Genomic DNA, 23,068 nt, shown 5'->3' with positions numbered 1-23,068 from the left:
TACTATTTTGTGGGAAACTACTGCTAACGAAGACCTTTTGGCAATTATACTGATGCAGTATAGGCAAGTAAATAAAACATCAATAAAAAAAAATGAACTTTCAGAAGAGCAATTTTGTGATCTGAGGAAGAGAGAAGATTTTTGATTAATAAATTGTTTTTTTATGGGTATTACGAAGATATTTGAAAACGGACAAATATCTTTTTTCAAAGATAACTATAACTGCCTTATCACTTTTGATCAGGCATGGAAAACAATAATTGTGATAGAGTTTCCTCGATATGAAAGAACAAACGCTTCTGAAGTCTAATGTTAACGTGATAAGTAATAGTATCGTTATATAACAACAGCATGATTATTTTTAATTCGAAATAGAACTAAAGTAATACAAAGGGAATTAAGCAACTGCAAGTCTTTGTGTTTACTAATAGTTCACAACAGTGATAAGAGAAGAAGAGATTAGATTGATAAAAAACAAGAATCTTAGGTAATGTAGGACATCAATGCAGCAGGAATAATAGTACTAGTAAAGTGGTAGTAAATTTTAGAACTGATAAAGTGAAGAAAATTAAACTTGTAGAATATGTATCACAGATAGGTATATTAAAATCTTAAATTGTCAATTCTCTTTACCACGATTGCAATATTAAAGATTTGGATAATGAAATCATTATAATCAGTACAAATTATAACATTAATGAAGATTTTAAAAAAACTTTAATTTACGATAATTATGGTTATTTCAGTTACGTTAACAATTTCAGATTAGATATCATTACGTTTACTTCTTTGTTTACTTCTACTTGTTTACTTCACTGTTCAATTTACTATTATTTTGCTATCTATCTACCTCATTACCTTCTCAAACTGTATACAGTTAGCTGTATTACATCTTACAAAAATAACTGATTGAAATTTGCTTCATAACTGCAATGTTATTGTATTTCATCCTTACATTATTAATATGTCAATTATCACAGGTGATTATTCTAATTGCTACTTCGCCCACCTTTATATAGAAAATACGCCTTACTTCCAGTGTTATAAGCACCTAATAATGCAAATAACAAAACAATAGATATTCAAGAAGACAAAGCTCTATTTGATATTTTTAGAACATTTGCATTACCTTCCGAAAACCTGTTTTTATCAGCAAAAGTCGATAAAATAAAACAGTAATCAGCCTTAGAGGTAAATATTTTGAATTTGATGTCCGAACTACGGAATTTCTAAATGTACTTTTTTCGTCATAAGATTTCAAAATTCAAAATGTGGACCATAAGTAGGTAGTTCAATGACCTAATTTCATATGAATGATCAGTTAATCACTCCGATTGTTGCCAGTATTTTCCAGCAACGTTTCTTTTCTGCAGTATAGTGCTGCCTTTGGAGAAACGTTCTGGACTGTGGAAAACCGAGAAATACATTGCGTCTTTGACTATAAGATACTTTATTACTGATACTCTGTACTCACAAGTCCCGCAGTTAAAAGGAAGCATATGAGAATTACCATTTAAAATACATGACAATTTCAAATAAAAGTGCCTTTTGTGGCTTTTTAAGAATTCATTTTTCGAATCCTTTTCATACTGACTTCATAATTTTTTTCAATGAAAAACGTGAAAAAATTATATGAAAGAAAAAAACTAAAATTTTTGATGAGACCTGTTTTGAGGGAATCTGAAAAGTAGTTTTTTTTTAAAAAAATGAAATTGTGTGTGTTAGTGCAGAAAAATAAAACTTTCAAATAAAATGATCTCGTAGAGAAAAGTGAAATAAAAACAGATTATTAATATTATCAGTGATGAATTAAACATTATTTTCGGCATTAAAATAGAATCATAAATCTTTGTAAGAATTCTTTCATAAATATCGTACTGCCTAGTACTTGCTTTAAAAAGAAAAAACATCAATTGACTCACCGATAAAGACACAAATTGAATTAAAAAAAATGACATATCACAGACAACTGGCAGAACCACCACAAGCAGAAAATGCTTCCTTATCCATGAACCAAGATATGTTACCTGACTTCGGCTTCACCATTGCTGCTGGAAAATTAGAATTTTGACCACTAACTATTTCCTGCAACATATTCGAAAATTATTATTTACGAAAATTAGTTATATTAAAATGCTGAGACCTTACTGCACTTTTGAAGAACTTTCTAATAAGTTGGCTGTTCATTTATAGACATGAAATAAGGTTTTCCATCTTAACACAACAACTTCATTAATCAATAACTGAGTTAAAAAAATAATTATTGTGAGACTACAATATATTACTGATAAATCTTTTTCACTTCTTTACTATAACTTACCCGTATTAATTCACCTTTTCTTCTACCAGTACAAATAAATGCCACATATCGGCCATGATTAATAACCGGTAGTGTTAAAGTTATACGTCTTGGTGGTGGTTTTGGGGAATCCTCGACTTCTGCAACCCATTTGACATTTTCCTGAATTTATATCATTGTTAAATCACTTATATTTACAACAAATGGTAAAGCGCTCGAGGCAGTGAAGGCGATTTATTCGATGCTCTTGCTTGACCTTTATACAATAAAGCTAACTATATAAGCAGGATACAGATTAACAATTCCCTTTGAATAGTTAACAGTTCATTTACCTATTTTATCCGTGAGTTTTTTAGACTTAATACAATAATCGACAGTCAATAACTTGCTCAGCTAATCTGTCTGTTACTAATGATATCTACTAAGCCAGAAATGAGCGAAGAATTCGAAACAAAATTTTGTATTTTTACCCTTAGTGCTGGATGTCCAGGAAACAAGGAGCATGTATGACCATCTGGTCCAATACCTAATAACAGCAAATCGAACACAGGCCAGCCTTCTTCCGTCTCTGTTGTACAATGATGTATCTGTTCTTCATAGTTTTTCGCACACTCTGTTGCTGTAAGGGTTTTCTTAATAAGGTAAAATTCGCAAATGAATAGAGAAAACTTTAAATACTGAAAGAAAAAAAAAATGAAATAATGTTTCGCTGATGACAGTTCTTACCAATAGTAGTCTCCGTGGCTTATGGCTTCAAACCACGGCCTAAATAAAAGCAAATTATAGATATATAGAAAAAAGCAATACTGTTGTCGACAGGTCCATAATACACAAATGATTGGCTGATATTAGATGGCAGAATTTTCATGTAAGTTCCTGTATTCGACTCGGCATCACTTAGTGGAACCATTCGTTCGTCTGCAGCAAATATCCGAACTTTTGACCAATCGATATCCTCCAATCTCGCCAGCAGCGGTGCTATTAGGGCAGGCATCGAACCACCTAGAAAAGTTCTCGAAACTGGAAATGCCTAACTGAAGTTGACATTATCGTATAAATGCTTTTCGATGCCTCAAGGTCAAATCTCTATCTATGCTAACAATTGTCTTATTGGCGGGCATTCTTAAAAACACTTATAGATGAAGCCCAAAACGCCTTAAAGTATTTGAAATTAATTTCCGAATAAATCTTAAGTTTAAACAGAGAAGACAAAACATCGCTTCTACGAAAATTAGAAAGAAACACTGTTGTATGGCATAAAATGCAATGTTACTGAAAATTACGGGAATTGCAAATTGCTGAAGCTCACCAGAAAGAGCAATTTTAGCAATATTTCGTGCAGTTATTGCTTCCCTAAGAATCTTCCCCATGTAGAACCCTAATTTTCCATTTAAATCAGTGAAGTTTTCGACGAGCACCATCTTTCCTCCACTGATCTCAAAATCACTTGCCTGCATTTCTTCTCAATGCTGGACAAATTCAAATCTGAATTTTATCAAAGCAATCAATTCCCCGCATATCATAATATTTATCAGAACTACAAAATGCTTGTTATAAAAAAAAAAAAAAAAAAAAGAATACGCAGAGAAAAGTTGCTAAAAATGGAACTTCGCTTTGTAGCAATGAATCGTATATAAAATGCAATCTTTTGGGACGAATCAGTTAGGACTAGACCATTGTCCATTAATGATATATGGAGGTTAACATCTTACTTATATTTGTTCAAAACAATTCAATTTCGTACGTCAGATCATTTATTTGTTGACATTTCCAGAAAAAAGTGAGTAACAAGAAACATATTCATCAAAAATCTCAAAATAACGATCGCAAAATTGAGTGAGAGTAATGAATTGACAGAATGAAAATGCATAAAGTTAATAGATCGTTTATATTGATTCAAAACAATTATTTGCTATATTTGCAGCCGATTTCCAACTTCAGTAATTCTATTGAAAATGGAAACCCCACAGGAATAGTCCAATGTTAGGTAAAAAGAGGCTCATTCAGTAGCATCCCACTTCTTCAACAATTCTTTTCCAGCTGCAGCGCAACTTCTGTCGCTATGTTTGTGGATGGTTCCAGCTTCAACAGGTCCTTTATCTGAATAGAAAAAATTAGTTACTTTCAATAACGGAATATATGAATAATTTTAATTGAGATGATTGGCCATTTAAACAATAAAAAAATGTATTCTTTCAGTTTAATCCTCAAGAAATTTTGCCGCGGTAAAATTATACTGAAAATGTATAAAAATGGGATGAGAACAAAAGAGCATATCTCTAAAGATATACTCTTTTGTGGTTTTCTAAACATATACAGAAAAGGATGCTACAATGCTACAGTTTGTTCATTGAAAATACAATTTAAATTATTTCCATTTAAGAAACGGACCTCAGAATTGAGAGATGCGTCATAAGCAAGCACCACTGTTGTATCATAGAGTGGAATATGGTGCATGGCAAGAATATTTACACAATTTGCCACACGTGCAATAACTGTTCGGATTTTCATTGGTATTACCTTAAAATATTTCCAAAAACGCATGAAAATACGGTTATGTTACGGCCATCAATTAGAGATATATAATAAACGACTACAACCTGACGTTACCTCTTCCAAATTCTGAGAATAACCTCCGGTCATGTTCTGCTCTTCACTTGCTACAGGTGCTATCCAGATATAACCGTTACGTCCAAAAATTACAGAAACACCATATGGCAACGTATGGAAATGTGATTTTCTTCGTTTGACAAGATATGGAGAAATTTTTACCAAAGTCCCTTGCGAAAGCTAAAAATTATTACGCGCAGCATGAATAATAAAAATACTTCGTAAATAAAATTCTTTGCGATATTATACTGCGTGAAATATGAAAATGGGGTAAGACATCAGTGCATTACTATAACATCATTTCAAAACTTACGCATTTGTTTCAATTAACTGCTTCCGAAGTGTTTTAATTTTTAGCATTGCTACAATTATGCATATTAAAAAAATACTTTAAAAACCAAAAAGTAGCCTTGTTTGAAAAAACAAAACGCAACCGTCAACAGCCAGCACTACGGGTCTTCGAAATACATATGCAATCCGTTCGAAACGCAGTTGCACCATCTCTATGTTACCAAACGTCTTCATTAGAGGAATCAACTCACAGAAAACCCCAACATGAGAATAAGACCTCACTTTTGAAAAACTTTGGAAAAATAAAAAAAGACGAACCTTTCCATATCTCAAATTTCTCGTGTGTAATGACAACTGTCCGTCTGAGTGCACCTTTTGTACTTCAGCCTGGCAATGAAAATCATACCAACAAAAATAAGTTAGTTGATAAAAAATTAGTAATTTCAAATTAATGCACGAAAAACTAAAGAGTTTTTGATACGGAAAAACACTAAGTCCAGATTATTCTATTAAAGAAGCAAGAAGAAAATAAATTACACTTATAAGGTCACCCTCTTTGAGGTATTCACGCATCATCCGTTCATCTTCCACCGATTTTCTCCTCTACAATCGGATTTGAAAAGAAGCTACTAACAACACATTATCTTCAGTAATTCATAAATGCAGAAATTGTGAATGAGAAAACAATACACGAACTCAATAGAAGCATTACTGCATTTTAAACCAGTACTTTAATATATAATTCTAATTAGAAAAACCGTAAAAACCGTACCAGCTCACCACCTGGCAAGTTTACGCTGGAAAGAAGTAACGTTGAATTCAGTCTGGAATTCGTTTCAACTTTCCATCTTTTCTGTTGTACTTCCGTAATTCGCCCAATCACTACATCTCCGATTTCTCCGTTATATCTAGAAATGAAGGAAAACACAAAAAACTATATAACTAGACAATACCTAAAGTATATCTGAAAACTTAAGCTGCCTAGATAGAAACACAGTGAGAAGCAATCTTAGCAAACTATAAGCAACAGCTTACCTGCTTTTCAGGGGTCGTACTGAAACAAGTTTATTAACTTGCTCAACAGTACCAGCTACTGATGCTATTAAGTTATCATCGCGCGTGTATGTCCCATGTCCCCTGAAATATTTCTGCATAGAAGCAAAAAAAAAGTCTTAAAAACGAGGATCAGCAAACCTTTTATAAATTCAACCAGATGAATCTGGTAACAAAGAAACATTCGTCAAAGAAACCTGGTTCATTACAAATTACCGAAAAATATCTCCCCTCCCTCTCCTTCCACACTAATACTCTTTTCATACCATTTACACAATGTTAATTAATCAAAAACTAAGGAAGAAATGCACTTTACTTTATTATTTTACCATTTAAAAAAAAAAAACATTTTTGTATAATTTTTATTAATCCTAGTAGAACCTCATGAAATCGGGATTGGAAGTAACTTTAGCACCAGGTACAATGAGTTTGTTCTCGGGAACTCGTCTCTCCGTTGCGACTATATCCAGTTCCTTGAAATTAGAAGGCCCAGCAATTTCCAGCGACATCTGCAAAATCCTACTTATTACCATGCTAAATAAGCTAAAGAGAATCATTTTCTAAAAATATGAATTAAATGAAATACAACAATATCGATACTCTAGTCTGCCATAAAAATGATCCATATCTTTCTTGCTGAACCTTACCACTTACTAAAATCTTCAAGATATTTCCAAATCTAATGAAATAAGAAAAAATTATTACTCACTCCAACTATGGATAATTAGCGTAAATGGAAATAAAGTATTATCGTTGAATGAAAATGAGGACTAAAGCATTGCTAAGCATTGAAGTAATATATGCAGACATATGCACGTAACACCGCAGGTCACTTTTTTCTTATCACCAGCGCAGACACGATAAGGTCCTAGCTATAGTATGTATATAGAACTCTGCCCACATAGCAAAATTTATGATTTAAAACATTTCTATCATGCAACTTACTATTTATGAAAGTCCAATGAAAAGAAACCTAAATCTTATTTGAAGTTCTATAAATTTAGCTATTTAAATGGACACTCCATATTTCGTTGGAAAGGGTTTCCATACGTATCGATCTTCAATATTTCACATAAAGCGACATGAAGAACAAAGTTTCATGAATTTAATATATTTCCGGAAGAAGTCAGTAATAGAAATAAAGATGCGCAAATAAAAATCCTTTTTCACTTAAGGAAATTTTAAACCAATAAAATCGAATAAAAGGCATAAACAAATGGTCCATTGATAAATAACCAACAAAAAACACATTTAATATCGATAAGTTGAAAAAATCTGTCCAAACAAAACAAAATCATTCCATTAAAGTATTCCATATTTCTTTGAAATTCATACTAATTCTCTGAAAACAATAAAACGAAGTGTCTTTAAAACGAGATATTTTTGCTATTTAGTCAGCACATCAAATGCTAGCTATCACGTTCCACATCACTATCGGAAGGTAAACCAATGGCAGCTTTAATATGAGTCAATACGGCAGCTTCGAGACATGAGTGTACATGAGCTGTTGCTTTTCGGGCATTTCCCAGTATCACCATTAGATGATTCTTGTGCAGCCTATTTTGTAACTCCGCCATCACAACTGCATCTTGCCCCGATATTGTAGCCACTGTTAGTCGAGGAACAATACCCATTTCTTCACGCGAATTGACATCTACACATGCTAATCCACCAGGTGCACAAGCACATGATGCTGCCGCAACCAGACCACGCATTGGCACACCTGCATCAGCAAGTGCTAACGTTCCCACATTGACACATGCAGCAAGATGACTTCCATCCGCCTGAAAAAGAAAAAAAGTCGCAAAAGAAATATCGTAAAGCAAATGTTTTAGATAGCACATATGATTCTGAAGAAAAATATACAGAATTTCCTGAAAAAAAAAACTTATATAAAGAAAATTTTTCTCTAAAAAAAAAAAATCCCTTCCAGACACTCAATACAAAATAGGAATGGCAATATGAAGGTATTATCATACATGTATGATACATGTGTCAAAATCTTTGCTCATACTAAAACAACAAATACAGTCGGTTAAGACCTAAAATCAACAACTGGTTGAGCTAGGTATAAGTGATAGTGTTGATAACGATGGAAACACAAGTGTAAACACTATAAGATCAGTACCTGCAACAATTCGCAAAAAACATCAATTTGAGATCGTGGATAATTTTCTGTCAGAATTGCTTCTTCGAACGCTTTTTCCATTAACCGAGCAAATTCTAGCGACCGACGATCTCCTCGTGGTCGTTCCTAAAGCAATAAATTTCACGTAACTGTAACCGAGAAGTCACATATATTTACTGACTCTCTTACAATATGTAATAGATAAATGATAAATTATTTTCAACTTCGATATACATTTTAGAATAAAATAAACCTTCCGCTCATTAGTTGAGAATGTGGCCATGCTATATTGACAGTTGATGATGCAACGATCCTCTAACAAACGGCTTCGTTGTTTAGGTTCGTAAGGACCATATACTGCGCAAAGAACCTAAACCACATCTGCTCAAACACATATGAAAAATATACAGAAGTTTAGCATTCTATTTTGGTGAGTGCGATAGAGTGTACTTGCAGAAATAAATAGGGAAAATTCTTATCTTAAAATAACTAATCAGAGTAGTCCCACTTTCACTTCCTCAAATATCATTGCATTGCACGGTTTGGGATAGCAACTTAAACAACCAGCATTAAAAGAAACAATGAAAAAACCTTAGTGTTGCCTTGTTCAAGGTACGCTGAACCATCAGCTTGTGAATAGACTCCCAGTTTATAATTTAGATTCCGAATTTGATGTGGCTTTCGACCATCTTGACGGAAACCGTGCTCTGATATGATACTCATAACTTCTGCAAAATTGAATGCATGCAAAATGAAAAAAACAAAACAGCTCGAAGAAGCAAGAACTGTTATTTCGATGATTCTTCCTTTTTAAATAACTTATTTGGAGCTTGTTCGGCAAATATCAGCATCAGACGTTGACTTGTCCGCATGTGCTTATCAATGCCTGCAAAAATATAATGCTTTATATTAACACTCAAATATGGCGTTTTAAAAGTCCCAAAAATTCCTTTAACAACAAGTACTTTGATCTTTGAAAAACTTAATAGGAACGGATGTTTAGTGTCCTTGAAGTTTTTCAATTAAAAGTAGTGGTGGTATTTTCAATGGCATGCAGGAATACGACAAATAACAACGAAAATACAAAATTTAATACTTATTATCTGATTTTCTATGAAACTCCACTTAAACAATATTATGGCACGGTTTTGGAAGAAAAAGAAATTACACGCAATACACGTCCAAGAAGTTCTGAGAAAAAAAAAAGATAATGAAACAAAGATATGCGGTGTTAATGTAATATTTAATACTTAATACCTAATACTTATATTAAAACTCAAATACGGCATCTTGGAAGTCTTAGAAAATTCTGTCAGCGAGAAATACTTTAATCGTAACCAACGCTTCTGATAAACTCTGCAGTGCATAGAATTTAAACATTTAGATAAGTGGATGCATGACCAGACAAATGTGTGGATTCTACAGGACCGTTTTCTAATTTAGATGTGCAGCCCATTCAATTCGCATGTGCTTCAAATAATCAAGCATATTCCTAAGTTGGAGATATGAATAAAAAAAACTACATTTGTTGATACATTCCGCTTCGGATTCAATTAGCTGATGATGGTTGAATTCTCGGATGCACGCCCGAAAACACGAATCTGTCAGAGTATTGTAAATCGTAAGGAATTCTTTGAGCTAGAAAGTACGAATTAAACTTTAATAACCCAACTAAAATGACCATATAGCATAAACTCCTGTGTTATCAATACAGGAATGTATAGCGAAAGAGCATGGAACTTCATACTGTTCGATGCATGTCGCATATACGATGAAATACTATAGCCAACATACAAGCACTACTGCATCGCGCAGTTCGTCCGTGCCGCATGCTGAGAAGTGATTATAGACAAACTATTGAAGGACTGCTCAAAGACAACGCCGTACCTACAACACTACTTTTAATCAGACTTAAGTAAAGAGATAAAAACTTACTTGCGTGATACCAGCATTCATTGACCAAGCAGTTTTGCAGTTGCCTTATGGTATTTCACGGTTGGTTTCTTCCCGTTGTAGATGCTTTGGTAGTTATGTGGAATGTTTCTGGAGGAGAGTTAAGTGGGGCTGGATTTTTCGGGAAGCTTTATTAGACGTATTCTGGACAAGTCTTCTGTTGGGAAGTTCAATTTAACTATACTGTACGAAACAATACAGTGCGATTTTTTGACAACAATAAATGCATTGTTTCAGAAGGAAAAAAGAATGACATCAAATGGTTCAGAAATTCCTGTATCGAAACTGCTCCGGCAAGAAATTGGGATAGGCGATGTGCAGGAAGGACGGAAAAGTAAGGATGAATACAGGAAGCAGAAGGTACTGGATCCTTATCATTTAAAAAAATTTTTTTTTGAAAATTATGAAAAAGCGGTATAAACAAGTGATCGTGAAGTTTTTAATCTTAAACTGAAATGAAAAGTCTTTCGAAGGATTTGGAAGAAGAGCAAAAGTTGGGTATAGCTCCAGCAACAGTGGATGTTGTAACAGGGCGTGATATCAACCCGCATATTCCAGAATTCATTGCAAAGCATCCATGGTATGTGCCTGCTGATGGACCTACTCTACAGGTTAATTTAAAGATCCAATTTTACCATCATGGCGCATGCTTGAAACGCAAGGACAAAATGTTACTAGTCATGTTTTTGCGAAAGGTCAAGGAGTAAACTGCGAGTAACAAAAGATGACGTTCGTTTTTCCGACTGCATGTTGCAGCTTTACTTAATTCTCTAGAAAATACCCAATTTAAGCATCAAAGACCACATGAAGAAAGACAGATTAAGTGGTCATCGATCGATGATTGGTATAAAAGAGGTACAACAAATGAAAGAGCTACGAAGTTCCGAAAGGTCTGTCTAAATTTGTACTAAGTCCAAAACTTGTTTTTTATCTTTGATTTTTCATAGTACTTACATGTTCTTGAAAAATTAGAAATTTAGGGTGCCTGTGAAAACTGCGGTGCTATGACGCATCGAAAGAAAGATTGTTTAGAGAGACCTCGTAAAATAGGTGCCATATGGACAAATCAGGATATTGCTCCAGACGAATACGTCCAGGTTTGCCTTCCAACTGTTTTAATTATGCAAAATAAATCGCGTGCAAATCGCTTGAGTTTGAAAGATTCTTCAATATATCGAAACAGTGATTTAAGAGATTTAGATTATGGGAGAGTTGTAGATCATGCTATACAGTGAAAACAGATATAGTCGAAATTTGATAAGCCAATTTTTTTTGACAAATTAAATTTTTTTCCTTTTTCTCACAATTATTCGTTTTTCTCAGCATTTAGTACAATTATTTTATATAAAACTATAATTAAAGCCGAAATTAACACTTGGCTGGGATGCGAAACGAGATCGATGGAATGGATATGACCCGCAGACATACAAGCAAGTTGTTGAAGAACATGAGAAATTGGAGCAAACAAGGAAGCTTCTGAGGGAGGAGAAGGTAATTTCGGTTTTCTTCAAGTGTTTAAACTTTGAACTTAAAATCTTATACCATCGTTAGCCTGTATTTCTGATTGGTTTTGTTTGTTTTAGATGAAAGGAGAACTTTTGAAAGAAGAATTGGAAACTGGAGAAGGTAACCATCATATAGCAGAAGAGCCTGCAGATGAAGATATGTATGCCGATGATGCTGATATGGCAGGTGTAACAGTTGATATGGATTCGCGTACGCGAATTACTGTGAGGAATCTTCGTATCAGGTATAGAAGTAAAGATTTCAGGTAATGTTATGTGATCTTTTTTTTTTTAAGAGGTTATTAGAGTAGTAATTTCAGAGAAGATACTGCAAAATACCTCTATAATTTGGATCCAAATGGGCCTTATTATGATCCGAAGTCGCGTTCGATGAGGGAGAACCCATTTGCAGTAAGAAGTCTTGTTCAAAACATCGTTTTTTTTTTTTTTTTTTCTTTGTCTTATGATTGTTTTGGCTACTCTATAACACAGTTTCAAGTAGAATATGATTTTTTTTTTTTTTAGGATTACACTTTTCGGTTTTATTAAAATTATTTTTGCAGAATGTACCTGGAAAAGAGAAAGAAGCAGCTAAATTTGCTGGTGAGAATTTCATACGTTATACAGGAGAAGTAGTACAGGCTAATGAAGCACAGGTGTTCGCATGGCAGGCTCGTTGTAAAGGTTAATGCTTCTATTTTATTCTTATAATTAGGAAAAGTAATTTTAAGTCAAAACCTATAGTAGGATATATCTAGTTCTTATATGAAAATAGTTTAGAGTAGAATTGAACTTACGCTTATTTTTCTTTCCCATATTTAGTATTCCATGAAACGGAACTGTTATTTCAAAAAGACGTGAGGACTGAGATCTTGTGTGATAGGTAAGGAAGCATACAGCACTGAGTATTATAATGTTCGGATTTCATTTAGGCTCTATGTTTCTTTCTGGTCATGATTAATTACAACATTAATCATCGATTATAATTAATGCAGCATGCACAAGAAATCCATGACAGAAAAGTTTAAATTAATTTAAGTCACTTTTGTTAATAAGTAAGTACAAGTGTTAATGTTTGCTGTTGATCAGAATTTAAAAATGACTTATTACTTTTTATTAATTCTATTAGGCACTTTTCAGCTGCTTTCATTAATGTTTCTATGCTGCGTGCTTCTCTATTGCAGGAATTGATGTTCATGCATTAGCTGAGCCTACAAAGCTGGAAGCAATGAAAAAAGAGTTTGAACAACAAAAATTAAGTGCGAAAGAGGAGCACAAAAGCAAATTATTGGAAAAATATGGTGGAGAAGTAAGTCAGCACTAGTTTTTTAGCGTTTATACTGTGCCAAAGTTATTTGTAGCTTGAGCTTATTTTTCATTTTTTTCAGTTTTAGTTCTCTTCAGACATTATCTCTATTAGTAATCAAATCTTTAGTGACATTCTACATCTTTTATTTGCCCTTGAAATTCACTTCGTAATTTACGGACAAAAGAGTGGAAATGAGCGAAGAACGGTGGCCAAAATATTGAAAATATTTTTAGAAGTATTTACATGCACCACCGAAGGAATTGTTGTTAGCGCAAACGGAGAATTATGTGGAGTATAACAGAAAAGGAAAAGTAGTAAAAGGTGAGGAACGACGAGGGATATTAAGCCGTTATGAGGAGGACAGGTAAGATTATTTTTTTCTTATTCTGTTAAGAAATTATATGATTAAAAAAACATGAGGTATATATTTGTATAATGTATAATATTCTAACCGTTATCTTTGATAAACATATAAGGAACAAGAGTAAATTTATCAGTCGGCCAGTGGTGATAATGTGCTTTTATGTTTAGATACTTGAATAACCACAAATCTGTTTGGGGATCTTACTGGAAATCTGGACAGTGGGGTTTTGCTTGCTGTCATTCTTTCATAAAGAATTCATACTGCCTTGGCGAAGTTGGTAAAGATAGAAATGCAACAACTCTGGAAGGAGTCATTTTGCCGCAAAACGTGATCCCAAATACCGATCCAAGTGTCAAACAAGAAACTACCAGTACTATTTTGATTAGTTATTAAAGCCAATTTTCAAATTTGACCGACCCAAGTGTCAAACAAGAAACTACTAGTACTATTTTGATTAGTTATTAAAGCCAATAAGTTTGGCCAATTTTCAAATTTGTGAAGTATCTTATAAACGGTTTAATTTTGCAGGTGTAACATCGGGAAAGAAGCTAGAAGAGAAAGAAAATTCCTCTGCTGATGGTGAATCATCGTCGGATACATTTGACTCCAAGAAGAACGCTGAAGACGAAAAAAAATGGGAAGAAGAACGACAATATGAACTTGAGAAAGGTACTTTAGCATCTTGTATATTTTTTTACTGCTAAACATCAACACAAACACTGATCTCAGTGTTTAATTTCGGTCTTTTATCATTAATGATCCTTGAAGGTTTTATAAAGAAAAAAAAATTATGTTTGGCGTTTAGTTAAGCGTGACGATAGGAGACGTGAAAAAAAGAGGGAAAAGAGAAGACGACAAAAAGAGCGGAGGGAGAAGAATAAAAAAGCTTCGAAAATAAAGAAAAAAAGTTTGGATGAATTTCCATCAGATGATGAGAAGAAAAGGATGAAAGAACTTGAACATGCAATTAAAAAGATCAATAAGGAATGGGAAGATGCCGAAGAAAGTTTACAGCTGGTATTTTTCCACTTCTGTTAAAAAAGTTATTTTAAGTGATTTTCCTCACTATCTTCTCTTACATGAGAAAATGTTTAACATTTTCCTCACAGAGTAAATCGGGTGAATACTGATTAGGAGATGCTTCAATGGGGCTGTTAAAGTTGGTAGTCAAGAGAACATAACATCAGGAAAATTAGACAGGAAAATATAAATTTTTAGGGTGATCGAAAACGGCGCTATCATTCCATTTATGACATAAGTACTCCAACACCTGTTGAAATGGAAGCTTATAAATTGACGAAAATTCACGCTGATGATCCAATGGCTGCATTTATAAAAGAAAAACATCTGAAGAAGCATTCTAAAAAAGACTGAATCCCTTTGTCGAATTGATCTTGTAAAATATCAACTACATCTCGAGAATGCTCTTTGGTTGTTGATAGATTTTTTTTTCAATAAATCATTAGTCGTGGAGGAGGTGACTTTAAGTCTTTGATGAGTTTTTGTGATTGTTTAAGGCGTTTTGATTTCAGAACATTTGTTATCAATCCCAATGGAGAATTGGTTACGTATGTGTGTGTACATAGTACTGTTTAAACGAAAATAAATGAAATTTGGTGCAACGCTTGTCAGTTGCTAGTTTCTTATACATACGTATAGCTCTGCTGTTTATCTTTTTAAAAAAGTCAGTTTCACACCTAGTCAAGGCTACTTTTTTTAGAGAAACAAATCATCATGAAGTTAAATCTGAAGCGAAGTTTTCTCTTTTTGTTTTCATTGGTGTGACTGTTTGTTCCTTCATCTTGTACATGACAGCATTCGTAAGTATAGAGACATAAAGGACATTAACTAATTATTGGAATTGTGCTCCTAATACATTTTGTGATACTCTTTAATACAATAATACAAATTTGGTATAACAGTCATATTCAAACATCTTATATGAGTCAACAGGGAGGCAACGGATGTCAAGCGATGATTGGTGTTCTTGATTAATATCGGAGCATTCAAGGGCAGTTGTGGGAGATGGTTTGATCAGATGGTGAACATGGCGGACGGTGAGTTTTTACATTTCATAGCATGCTAGAAGTACAGTATTATATTCAAGATACTATTGATGTCAGTATGGTATTATGGTACTTATGACATCAGAAATAAATTGTTTAATTAATGGAAAGTTGGTAGTAAGGAATTTATGGTAAAACTGAATAAAGTGTAGAGAGTGGATGGGATCGAATAAAAGTGACAGGGGAAAGGAGGAAGGAATTCAAGTTTTTTAGTAAATATCGAAGGAAACAATTATTGTGCTGCAGCAGCTTAAGGTACTTCATTGTAAACATTTTGTTTGATCAGAGTATTCTGTTTTGAATATGACTTCCAATTAGTTCTAGTTCAAACACAGTTGTGGATTTGGGATCACGAAATCACCTCGTTCATGGTATTAAATAGTGGTATTGATTCGCAAAGTAATCTGCGCTTCATCTTTTTATGTATGGAGTGGTCAATGCATGGTGCTTTGTGGCTAATTTTTAGGTATTTCATCTTCATATTTTTGCTTCAATTTTCAAAACTATTATTTATTAAGTTAACTATTAAATGAAAATTGTTTCTATTAATTAATAAGTTGTTCCGAACAACCTAGAAGAATTCATGCTCCATAGTTTTCGTAAATTTCATAAAATAATTTTTTAATTTAATTTGCAACACTTTCGGATGCTTCAGCATTTTTAAATTATTTTCAATGAGTCGGTCATTACAATGATATTGTTTTCAGTTCATTTATATTCCTGATATCTATGAGATATAACTTTTTGTTGAATATGAGATATGAATTAGCTGTATTAATATTTGGTAAGTACTTTAATTTTTCAGGCAATATTTTTCCGAGATACCTGAACACTTCCTTCATTCCCTTTTTTCGAAAAGTGGGAATCTGAAACACTTAGTAATTTTTTTTAAGGTCTGTTTGCTGATTTGATAATTGTTGGGATTATCAAAGGAATAGCAAGGAGATCTCGACCACCTTTCAATATTAAAGATCAGGTATACGACGGTTTCGAATCTTATTATACATCTTATTATTATACGAGAATGTTAACACCAACTCCCTCAAATCAGTGTAAGAAGAAATTTTAGTTTTCTACGTCACTGAGAATTTTCACTTTCGAATTTTTTGCTATTTAGTTAAACAGTAACTGTTCTGACACTCTCCGAAGTAGAATTTGAAGCCTTCAAATTTTTTGGATTCATGAAACGCTTTGTCGCGAATCAGATGTGCTAGAATACTCCGTCAATTAATCGTTGACTTTCTTTCCTTGTTTATTAATAAAGCATTCTAGCTCTATGAGGCACCTTTGGTCGACAAGTTTTCATTCCCTTCTGGTCATTCCTCTCGTGGTGCGATGCTATCGGTTTTATGGTAACAGATTTGAATTTTGAATATATTGAATAGTAGGCAAAATCTTTGCATTGCCACTTCGGTAATTTTTGCACTAGACTAGCCAACGAAGCGTTTGTTTTCTCGTTTTAGTTTGACCTTTTTTTGTTCGCTTCCACAGTTTATTACTCTCTTTGTGAAGTTATTTCCACTTGTATTGGGAGCTTCACGAATTTTTATTGGTCGACACTATGTTAGCGATGTTATGATTGGTTCGTGTTATTTCTTTCTTTTTTTTTTTACAATATCTTCATGTTACTCCAAATAATGCAAAAATAAAACATTCTCTTTTGAATTTTGTTTTGCTAACTCATATAGTATTTCACAGTCTTGATTTAATCTTGACAAACTTTAAAGTCAAAAGTATTTCTTTCGACGGAAGCTGCTTGCCTTTGTTTTCCACTTGTTCTTCAACTTTTTTTTACAGGCTTATTACTTGGTTATGCAGAAGGAAATTTCGTACAGTGTTTGCCATTACACACAATAGATGCTTTGAAACAAATGTTTCCCGTGATATTTGGTAGTTATGAACAACGAAACGCATAATTGGATGTAGACTTCACATTAGTAATATATCTAACTATCATACATTTGACAACTATCGTTTTGCATAAAGCACTTTGCAGTATCGCGTTCTTCACTACCCTTCACATGTAGAAAACATTTCCAAACATTGCTATGTTAAGTTAACGCAATGTTACACAATGCACCCATATTACTTTCGCGAAATTCGAAATCGCGAACCTCCAAATAATTTATAATTAATATTCTTGAATAATAAAATTTGTGTTGCAAATACTTCGTACTCCATGTTTCATTACACAAATTATCAAATAGATGTTACGTGTACAATATGATAAGTCACTTAGCTAAATTCTCCTCCCCTTTAATTACAATGCAAATATTCACAATTCGATTTCAATCGTTGTGCTGTAGACAATTTTCCGTTACAGTCCCCCTTTGTTTCAATATCAAGTTTTATACTTCATGGGAAATTGTCAGTTGGTTTATGATTATTGTCACTCCTGTTTTAGACAGGTAAATATCATATATATATATATATATATATATATATATGATAGGCTTACCCCAGGACCAAGGAAATGGAAATTTCTCCCAAGGCTATTACTAAGCTTTCGACTTCACCAGTTGTTGACAGGTTTCACATCCCCGCAACATTAATCGAGCCTAGTTTTTAACCTCGTATTTTCTTAAGCTGAAGTACTCATTTCCCAATTTCTGGGTTTAGTTGTTGAGAACTCGAGGACTTCTGGGACCTCCAAATCTTCAACAAGCAGTCCAAATAAAATCAGTGAAATCTCTTAATCATCTTTGCTTGCAATCATTGGAAGAATTGAATAAAACATCAAGATAACAACCATTTCGTTCCTGGATAAAGAAATATTAAGCGTGTAGTTTTTTTTCTTCAAGAATCAAAGGAAAACTTGTAAACTTACCTTCACTATTCCGATCTTATTATGGTAGAATAAAAGTCTCATGCGGATAACCGATTCTGCGAGTGGAAAAGAGCATGAGAGTATACAATTGTCTTCTGCTTGCAGAAGTAATTGAAGTGCAGTTTAGTAGACGAATCTCTATGATATTCGAAATGAAGCAGAAAAAAATTTTTTTTGTGAAACTGATCTTCAGTCATTTTTTTAAGTTTCCTTTTTTCATCCTGTGAAGACAAGTACTTATTACCATTTAAATATCAAAAATTGGAAGAGCGACTTGTGGAAAAAATCCTAGATTCTTCTTTACTTGCATCCCATCAATGACAAATCAAGAACCAATGGATGAAAGCAATAATGAAATTTTTGGCAAAAATATTGGTATCAAGTTCTTAACAAAATGGCATACTATTTCAACAGCTATAAAAATTATGATGTTTAAGCAATCACACACTTCACATGAAGTACGGAACTTTTCATGAAACAGTAAATTTTCTGACCTTTATTTCCAAGAAAGAGATGAGTTGGTTTATAACCACTAAATTCAAAGTGAAGATATGTCCCCAACATTTAAAATTAGCGAAACTATATGGTAAAAAAACTTAAGTTGGCTATTCTAAATCAACTCATCATGGTATTAACATTTATAGGTTGATGCTATTAATAAGCAATGCATTTTACTCACTATTACGGATATAATCCCTTCTAATAAATGTTATAACTTCACCATATTAGATATGGTGCTAATATGTTCCTAACATCACTCATCAAATAATTTAAAATAACAAAACCGGAATAAACACTTCAAATAACTATTTCCTTCAAACTAAAATTTCATCGCAACCATCAGGAACAGCATAGCTCCTTACCCGGCTGAAAAACAATGGCGGACATGCCTGATGATCAGTTGTATCTAGACAACTGTAAGACACTTTACCATCCAAATAGGTTACTGTACAATTATATTCAAAAGTAGCACACAGTGAGCTCGTCGCTTTATTCCATCTCCAAAATGTAATTCCATTTCGAATTTCTGATCCAATATCTGCAAGAATAACATAGGCAGTTACTGAAATACAAGAAAAATGCATCTTTTAAAATAAAAATTGGACTTACTTCATAGGGCAAGAACGGGTGAAGCGATTTGTGGATACGTCGCGTCCGCTGAAGCGATTTTTCATTGTGACGATGAAACTAAATTTTTTCTGTTACAGAAAAAATATAAACGCTGTCTCCTACAACAAACTGACACCGACCACCAGTCCAAAAATTTAAATGAATAAAAACAGAAAATTTATCCATAAAGCTCAGGAAATGATACCTGTGCTGCTATACGATCTTGACTCACCATCCAGTAATGACCAAAAAAAACTCCAGCTAAACGAGGGGTTTTTGATTTCAAAAGTCCCACAACTTGTGCTGGCACTTCAGATGTGATAACCATAATAACTGTACCTAAATATAGGAAAGAAGTATTTTATCCTTAACTACGTATTTCAGTTTCATATGAGCAACGATCCTAACAATAAATACTTGAAAAAAGTATATTACATTGATAGGTTTGCAATTTCACTGTAAAAGCAAAAAGAAAACATAACGAACCATCTGCAAAAAATCTCAGCATCCGATAATAGATGACTATATGCCAAGGTCTGTAAAACTGGTCCTAAAAAGGTACCAAGAGAATTCTTGCTAAAGGATTTCAACAAATTCAACCATAAAAATAATATGGGCAAGAACAAAAAATGAAAAACGAGCGATGAAAAAAATGAACAGGAATTTATTAGGATGTACAGAGCAGAAATACTTGAAAAGATGCTTCTCCATTGCGAAGATATGTCATTTTCCCAATATAAACTCCGTGCAATTAAGGATGTGGATATGTTATATACATCTGACGCCAACTCAATGACGTGGTGAATGAAACCGAGTTAAAATACTTCGCGCCAAAAGTTAGACGACATATTGCATGCCACAGTTCTCCGTCACTAAAAAACATTATTCGTAAAGGAGACAGAATTTGAAAAAGATAAGTTTACAAGAAGAGGAAATGGATAACTACTAACTTTATTTAAAAGTAGGCATATAACAACAACTTTATATCAGGTTTTACACAATAATTTCTTATAGTGGTTCCGAACAAAGTAAATTAATTTCATAGAACCCGCATATCACTAAACACAGCGGGTTTTTTTTACAACAATAAATGCCATAACAGTAACTTATTCATCAGATCATCTGTCAAGCAGTGGTACCTATGTCCGCGAGCTAACAAATTTGGGATAGCCTAAATTTAAATTAATCATTTATATAACACAAAATACCGCGCAAGAAGATAAAATCCAGCTGAAGTCATCGACAGCAATTCTAGACAATACACGTCAAGCTCGCTCCCGACAACGTACCGTATCAGTATGGAAAGTAATTCCACAGGTAAAAGCGCAATTGGACAAGGTTCATCTGCAGTGTCATTTACTTTCATCGACTTCTAATAAGATTATGTATATTCTATAAAACCGCATTTGTAAAATTTTAAATGACAAATCACGCTAAAATTTTGTGCAATCAGGGAAGTCTTACTAATCTAAATAATGTCATACAACACTATCAAGAGAAATTTCGACAAATTATGAAAAGATTGAATAAATTTTCCATTATTTTATAGAGCAAAATTTTAAACTATCTTCCTGAACAGAATATTTGTGGAATTCGTCCAGATGTCACTAACGACTATCCTTCGTTCCTATCGAACTTTTTTCAGACCAGATAATGAAAATTCAAAACATAAAAAGAAGTATTCACTAAAACCATTACCCGGAAATTCCGGTTCAAAAAATCTCCCCCCGTCAACCAGTCGTTTATGCAGAATCTTTTCTAAATCATGAAAACCATAATGAGATCTTGAACGAGAACGCTGGCAATCACTGGACCCTATTGAGTTCTGAAATCATTCACAATAGTAACGAGAAGATTACATTCATAAAAACAAAACAAGAAAAAAAAAAACGATAGAAAAAGAAACTGGTAACATTCAGCGCTAGAAAAAATTTATAATACCGATAAAATACGATCTTTGTACAATTTCGATTCAATATCGGGAACCATACGTACAGCGCCCATGTATCTTTGGACTGCTTCCCACATATCGCCTCGTCTCTCGCAGTCTACACCTTCCAAGAACAACTTTGTTGCCTCAAACCGTTTATTACTTTGTTATTTGTCTAAATACTTTCTGATGAATCATTAATTTCAAAGAAAATATGAGATCCAGTTGATTTTAAAAGAAGGAAATAATTTACAGCATACATTGCCCTGTCCACACTTGACTGAATATTAATATCGTTAGTCACTAAATGAATATAAAAAACACTTAGCAATCGCACCTGCCAAGGTATTTCTGAAGCTATGCAGTCTATATCATACTTATAATATCTTTACATATCAAATAAACAAAGTTACAGCATCGTGCAACGATTGTTCTTTCCTGCTTCTAGTTTCCATTGACACCGAACTCGATTCCTTCAATCGAGAATCTAATTCTGACTTCCATTCCTTCCTAAACATTAAGAGAAAAAGAATCTCATCAAACCACATTGAATTTAAAATTATACCACTCACAGCGAATTCATTCTACATCAACAGAATAATATTAAGTGATCAATTTATAACTAAAAACAGTTTGATCATTGAAGACAAATCGATATCATATTAACCTGAAATTATACAGTGTTGCTTCAGCAGAATTCTGAAAATGTAGAACGTTAACCGATCCAGCACGACAAACATTACTTTCATTTTTTTCATCTTCTGTGAACAATGGAACAAAATTACTCTAAAACAATAAATCATTGAGAAAGCAGGACAACATGCGAAATTTACCTAGCTTAAGATAGACAATAACAATAAAGCATATTCCAGAACAATTAAAATTATGAAAAAAAAAAAAATAACCTCGGAATCGGAATCATCCACATTCTTTTCTTCGTTCAAAACTTTCAAGTCTTCTATCCCTCTTTCCAGCGACATTGTTCATCTAGAACTCACCGCAATTTAAAAATACTAAGCCAACGGATCCAACCGGCTCTTATTTCATTTTCCAAATTCACGGAAACTATTTGTATCACTGTAACAATTATGAGACTTAACAGCTGCAAAGGACAATAAAAATGATGGACAGATTTGTTCGGCTGTGCAGAACATTAAAAAAGGAAAAGACGGCTTAATCTGCAAGTTCCCTCTATAGTCGTTACAAATGAGATTTAACTGCCGAAAGTGCTCTTCGCACCGATTACTAACACAATCATAAAACCAACAAGTTAAATTACTAATAAATTTAATGAGAACCCTTCTCAACACACTATCGAAAACATAGTTGCATAATGTCTCTGCCACCATAACACACTGTTTTCAGCGCTACGAATCGTAGCTGAAAGAGGAATGTTGAGGGAGGACTGTAACAGGTGTGGAGAAGCCGATGTAGTCATTTTAAGGTACTGGAAGACAATCTGGCATCGAGTTAACTTTCTGGAGTGAATTTCTTGATATATTGTGTTTATTGGTGTGAATATTAAAACTATAAATGGATTATTAGCAGTCATCTTGAGCACTCTATTTCTCTCACTCCTTATCATTTCCTTTCCTTTTCAACCCAAATCTCTGTCCAATATCA

At 33.4% G+C, this 23,068-nt stretch overlaps 7 protein-coding genes across 9 annotated transcripts; 2 read left to right on the top strand and 5 right to left on the bottom strand.

Annotated features, from left to right (window-relative positions):
* Nucleotides 1-1,959: 1,959 nt before the first annotated feature.
* Bm14017 (Uncharacterized protein) lies at nucleotides 1,960-3,756 on the bottom strand (the record flags this gene model as incomplete). Its single annotated transcript, XM_043075369.1, has 5 exons — nucleotides 1,960-2,085; nucleotides 2,321-2,461; nucleotides 2,770-2,918; nucleotides 3,107-3,301; nucleotides 3,609-3,756. 5 exons carry the CDS (start codon nucleotides 3,754-3,756, stop codon nucleotides 1,960-1,962), a joined length of 759 nt encoding a protein of 252 aa, XP_042931303.1.
* Nucleotides 3,757-4,321: 565 nt separating this feature from the next.
* Nucleotides 4,322-6,762, bottom strand: Bma-exos-2 (Uncharacterized protein; the record flags this gene model as incomplete). 3 transcript variants are annotated; one of them, XM_001898191.1, is made up of 8 exons in its annotated part: nucleotides 4,322-4,399; nucleotides 4,691-4,819; nucleotides 4,910-5,089; nucleotides 5,519-5,587; nucleotides 5,738-5,803; nucleotides 5,973-6,108; nucleotides 6,236-6,337; nucleotides 6,635-6,762. In XM_001898191.1, 8 exons carry the CDS (start codon nucleotides 6,760-6,762, stop codon nucleotides 4,322-4,324), a joined length of 888 nt encoding a protein of 295 aa, XP_001898226.1. The 3 variants fall into 3 exon arrangements, with proteins under 3 accessions (XP_001898226.1, XP_042931301.1, XP_042931302.1); XM_043075367.1 differs by lacking the exon at nucleotides 5,738-5,803; XM_043075368.1 differs by lacking the exons at nucleotides 4,322-4,399; nucleotides 4,691-4,819; nucleotides 4,910-5,089 and adding an exon at nucleotides 5,359-5,412.
* Nucleotides 6,763-7,662: 900 nt separating this feature from the next.
* On the bottom strand, nucleotides 7,663-9,104 carry Bma-exos-4.1 (Uncharacterized protein; the record flags this gene model as incomplete). Its single annotated transcript, XM_001898190.2, has 4 exons — nucleotides 7,663-8,037; nucleotides 8,382-8,507; nucleotides 8,635-8,751; nucleotides 8,973-9,104. The coding sequence occupies 4 exons, from the start codon at nucleotides 9,102-9,104 to the stop codon at nucleotides 7,663-7,665; spliced, it is 750 nt and encodes a 249-aa protein (XP_001898225.1).
* Nucleotides 9,105-9,169: 65 nt separating this feature from the next.
* Nucleotides 9,170-10,337, bottom strand: Bm18038 (Uncharacterized protein; the record flags this gene model as incomplete). Its single annotated transcript, XM_043075366.1, has 3 exons — nucleotides 9,170-9,267; nucleotides 9,905-10,019; nucleotides 10,317-10,337. 3 exons carry the CDS (start codon nucleotides 10,335-10,337, stop codon nucleotides 9,170-9,172), a joined length of 234 nt encoding a protein of 77 aa, XP_042931300.1.
* Nucleotides 10,338-10,583: 246 nt separating this feature from the next.
* Nucleotides 10,584-14,886, top strand: Bm4870 (Uncharacterized protein; the record flags this gene model as incomplete). Its single annotated transcript, XM_001898189.1, has 14 exons — nucleotides 10,584-10,694; nucleotides 10,808-10,945; nucleotides 11,126-11,224; nucleotides 11,315-11,431; nucleotides 11,697-11,825; nucleotides 11,918-12,084; nucleotides 12,160-12,250; nucleotides 12,403-12,523; nucleotides 13,024-13,148; nucleotides 13,382-13,512; nucleotides 13,680-13,882; nucleotides 14,041-14,181; nucleotides 14,318-14,529; nucleotides 14,731-14,886. The coding sequence occupies 14 exons, from the start codon at nucleotides 10,584-10,586 to the stop codon at nucleotides 14,884-14,886; spliced, it is 1,941 nt and encodes a 646-aa protein (XP_001898224.1).
* A 664-nt stretch (nucleotides 14,887-15,550) lies between these two features.
* Nucleotides 15,551-17,494, top strand: Bm5766 (Uncharacterized protein; the record flags this gene model as incomplete). The annotated part of the gene is made up of 7 exons (XM_001898188.2): nucleotides 15,551-15,569; nucleotides 15,903-16,044; nucleotides 16,286-16,362; nucleotides 16,472-16,554; nucleotides 16,851-16,930; nucleotides 17,042-17,160; nucleotides 17,376-17,494. 7 exons carry the CDS (start codon nucleotides 15,551-15,553, stop codon nucleotides 17,492-17,494), a joined length of 639 nt encoding a protein of 212 aa, XP_001898223.1.
* Nucleotides 17,495-19,348: 1,854 nt separating this feature from the next.
* Bm9912 (Uncharacterized protein) lies at nucleotides 19,349-22,425 on the bottom strand (the record flags this gene model as incomplete). Its single annotated transcript, XM_001898186.2, has 11 exons — nucleotides 19,349-19,444; nucleotides 19,516-19,593; nucleotides 19,721-19,854; nucleotides 20,002-20,051; nucleotides 20,292-20,387; nucleotides 20,724-20,859; nucleotides 21,214-21,340; nucleotides 21,457-21,591; nucleotides 21,859-21,955; nucleotides 22,113-22,231; nucleotides 22,351-22,425. The coding sequence occupies 11 exons, from the start codon at nucleotides 22,423-22,425 to the stop codon at nucleotides 19,349-19,351; spliced, it is 1,143 nt and encodes a 380-aa protein (XP_001898221.2).
* Between the last annotated feature and the right edge of the window lie 643 nt (nucleotides 22,426-23,068).

This window comes from Brugia malayi (genome assembly GCF_000002995.4).
Source record: "Brugia malayi strain FR3 genome assembly, contig: Bm_v4_ChrX_scaffold_001, whole genome shotgun sequence".
Lineage (NCBI taxonomy): Eukaryota > Metazoa > Nematoda > Chromadorea > Rhabditida > Onchocercidae > Brugia > Brugia malayi.
The sequence above is the reverse complement of the archived record's forward strand: the minus strand, read 5'-3'. Positions and strand labels throughout refer to the sequence as shown.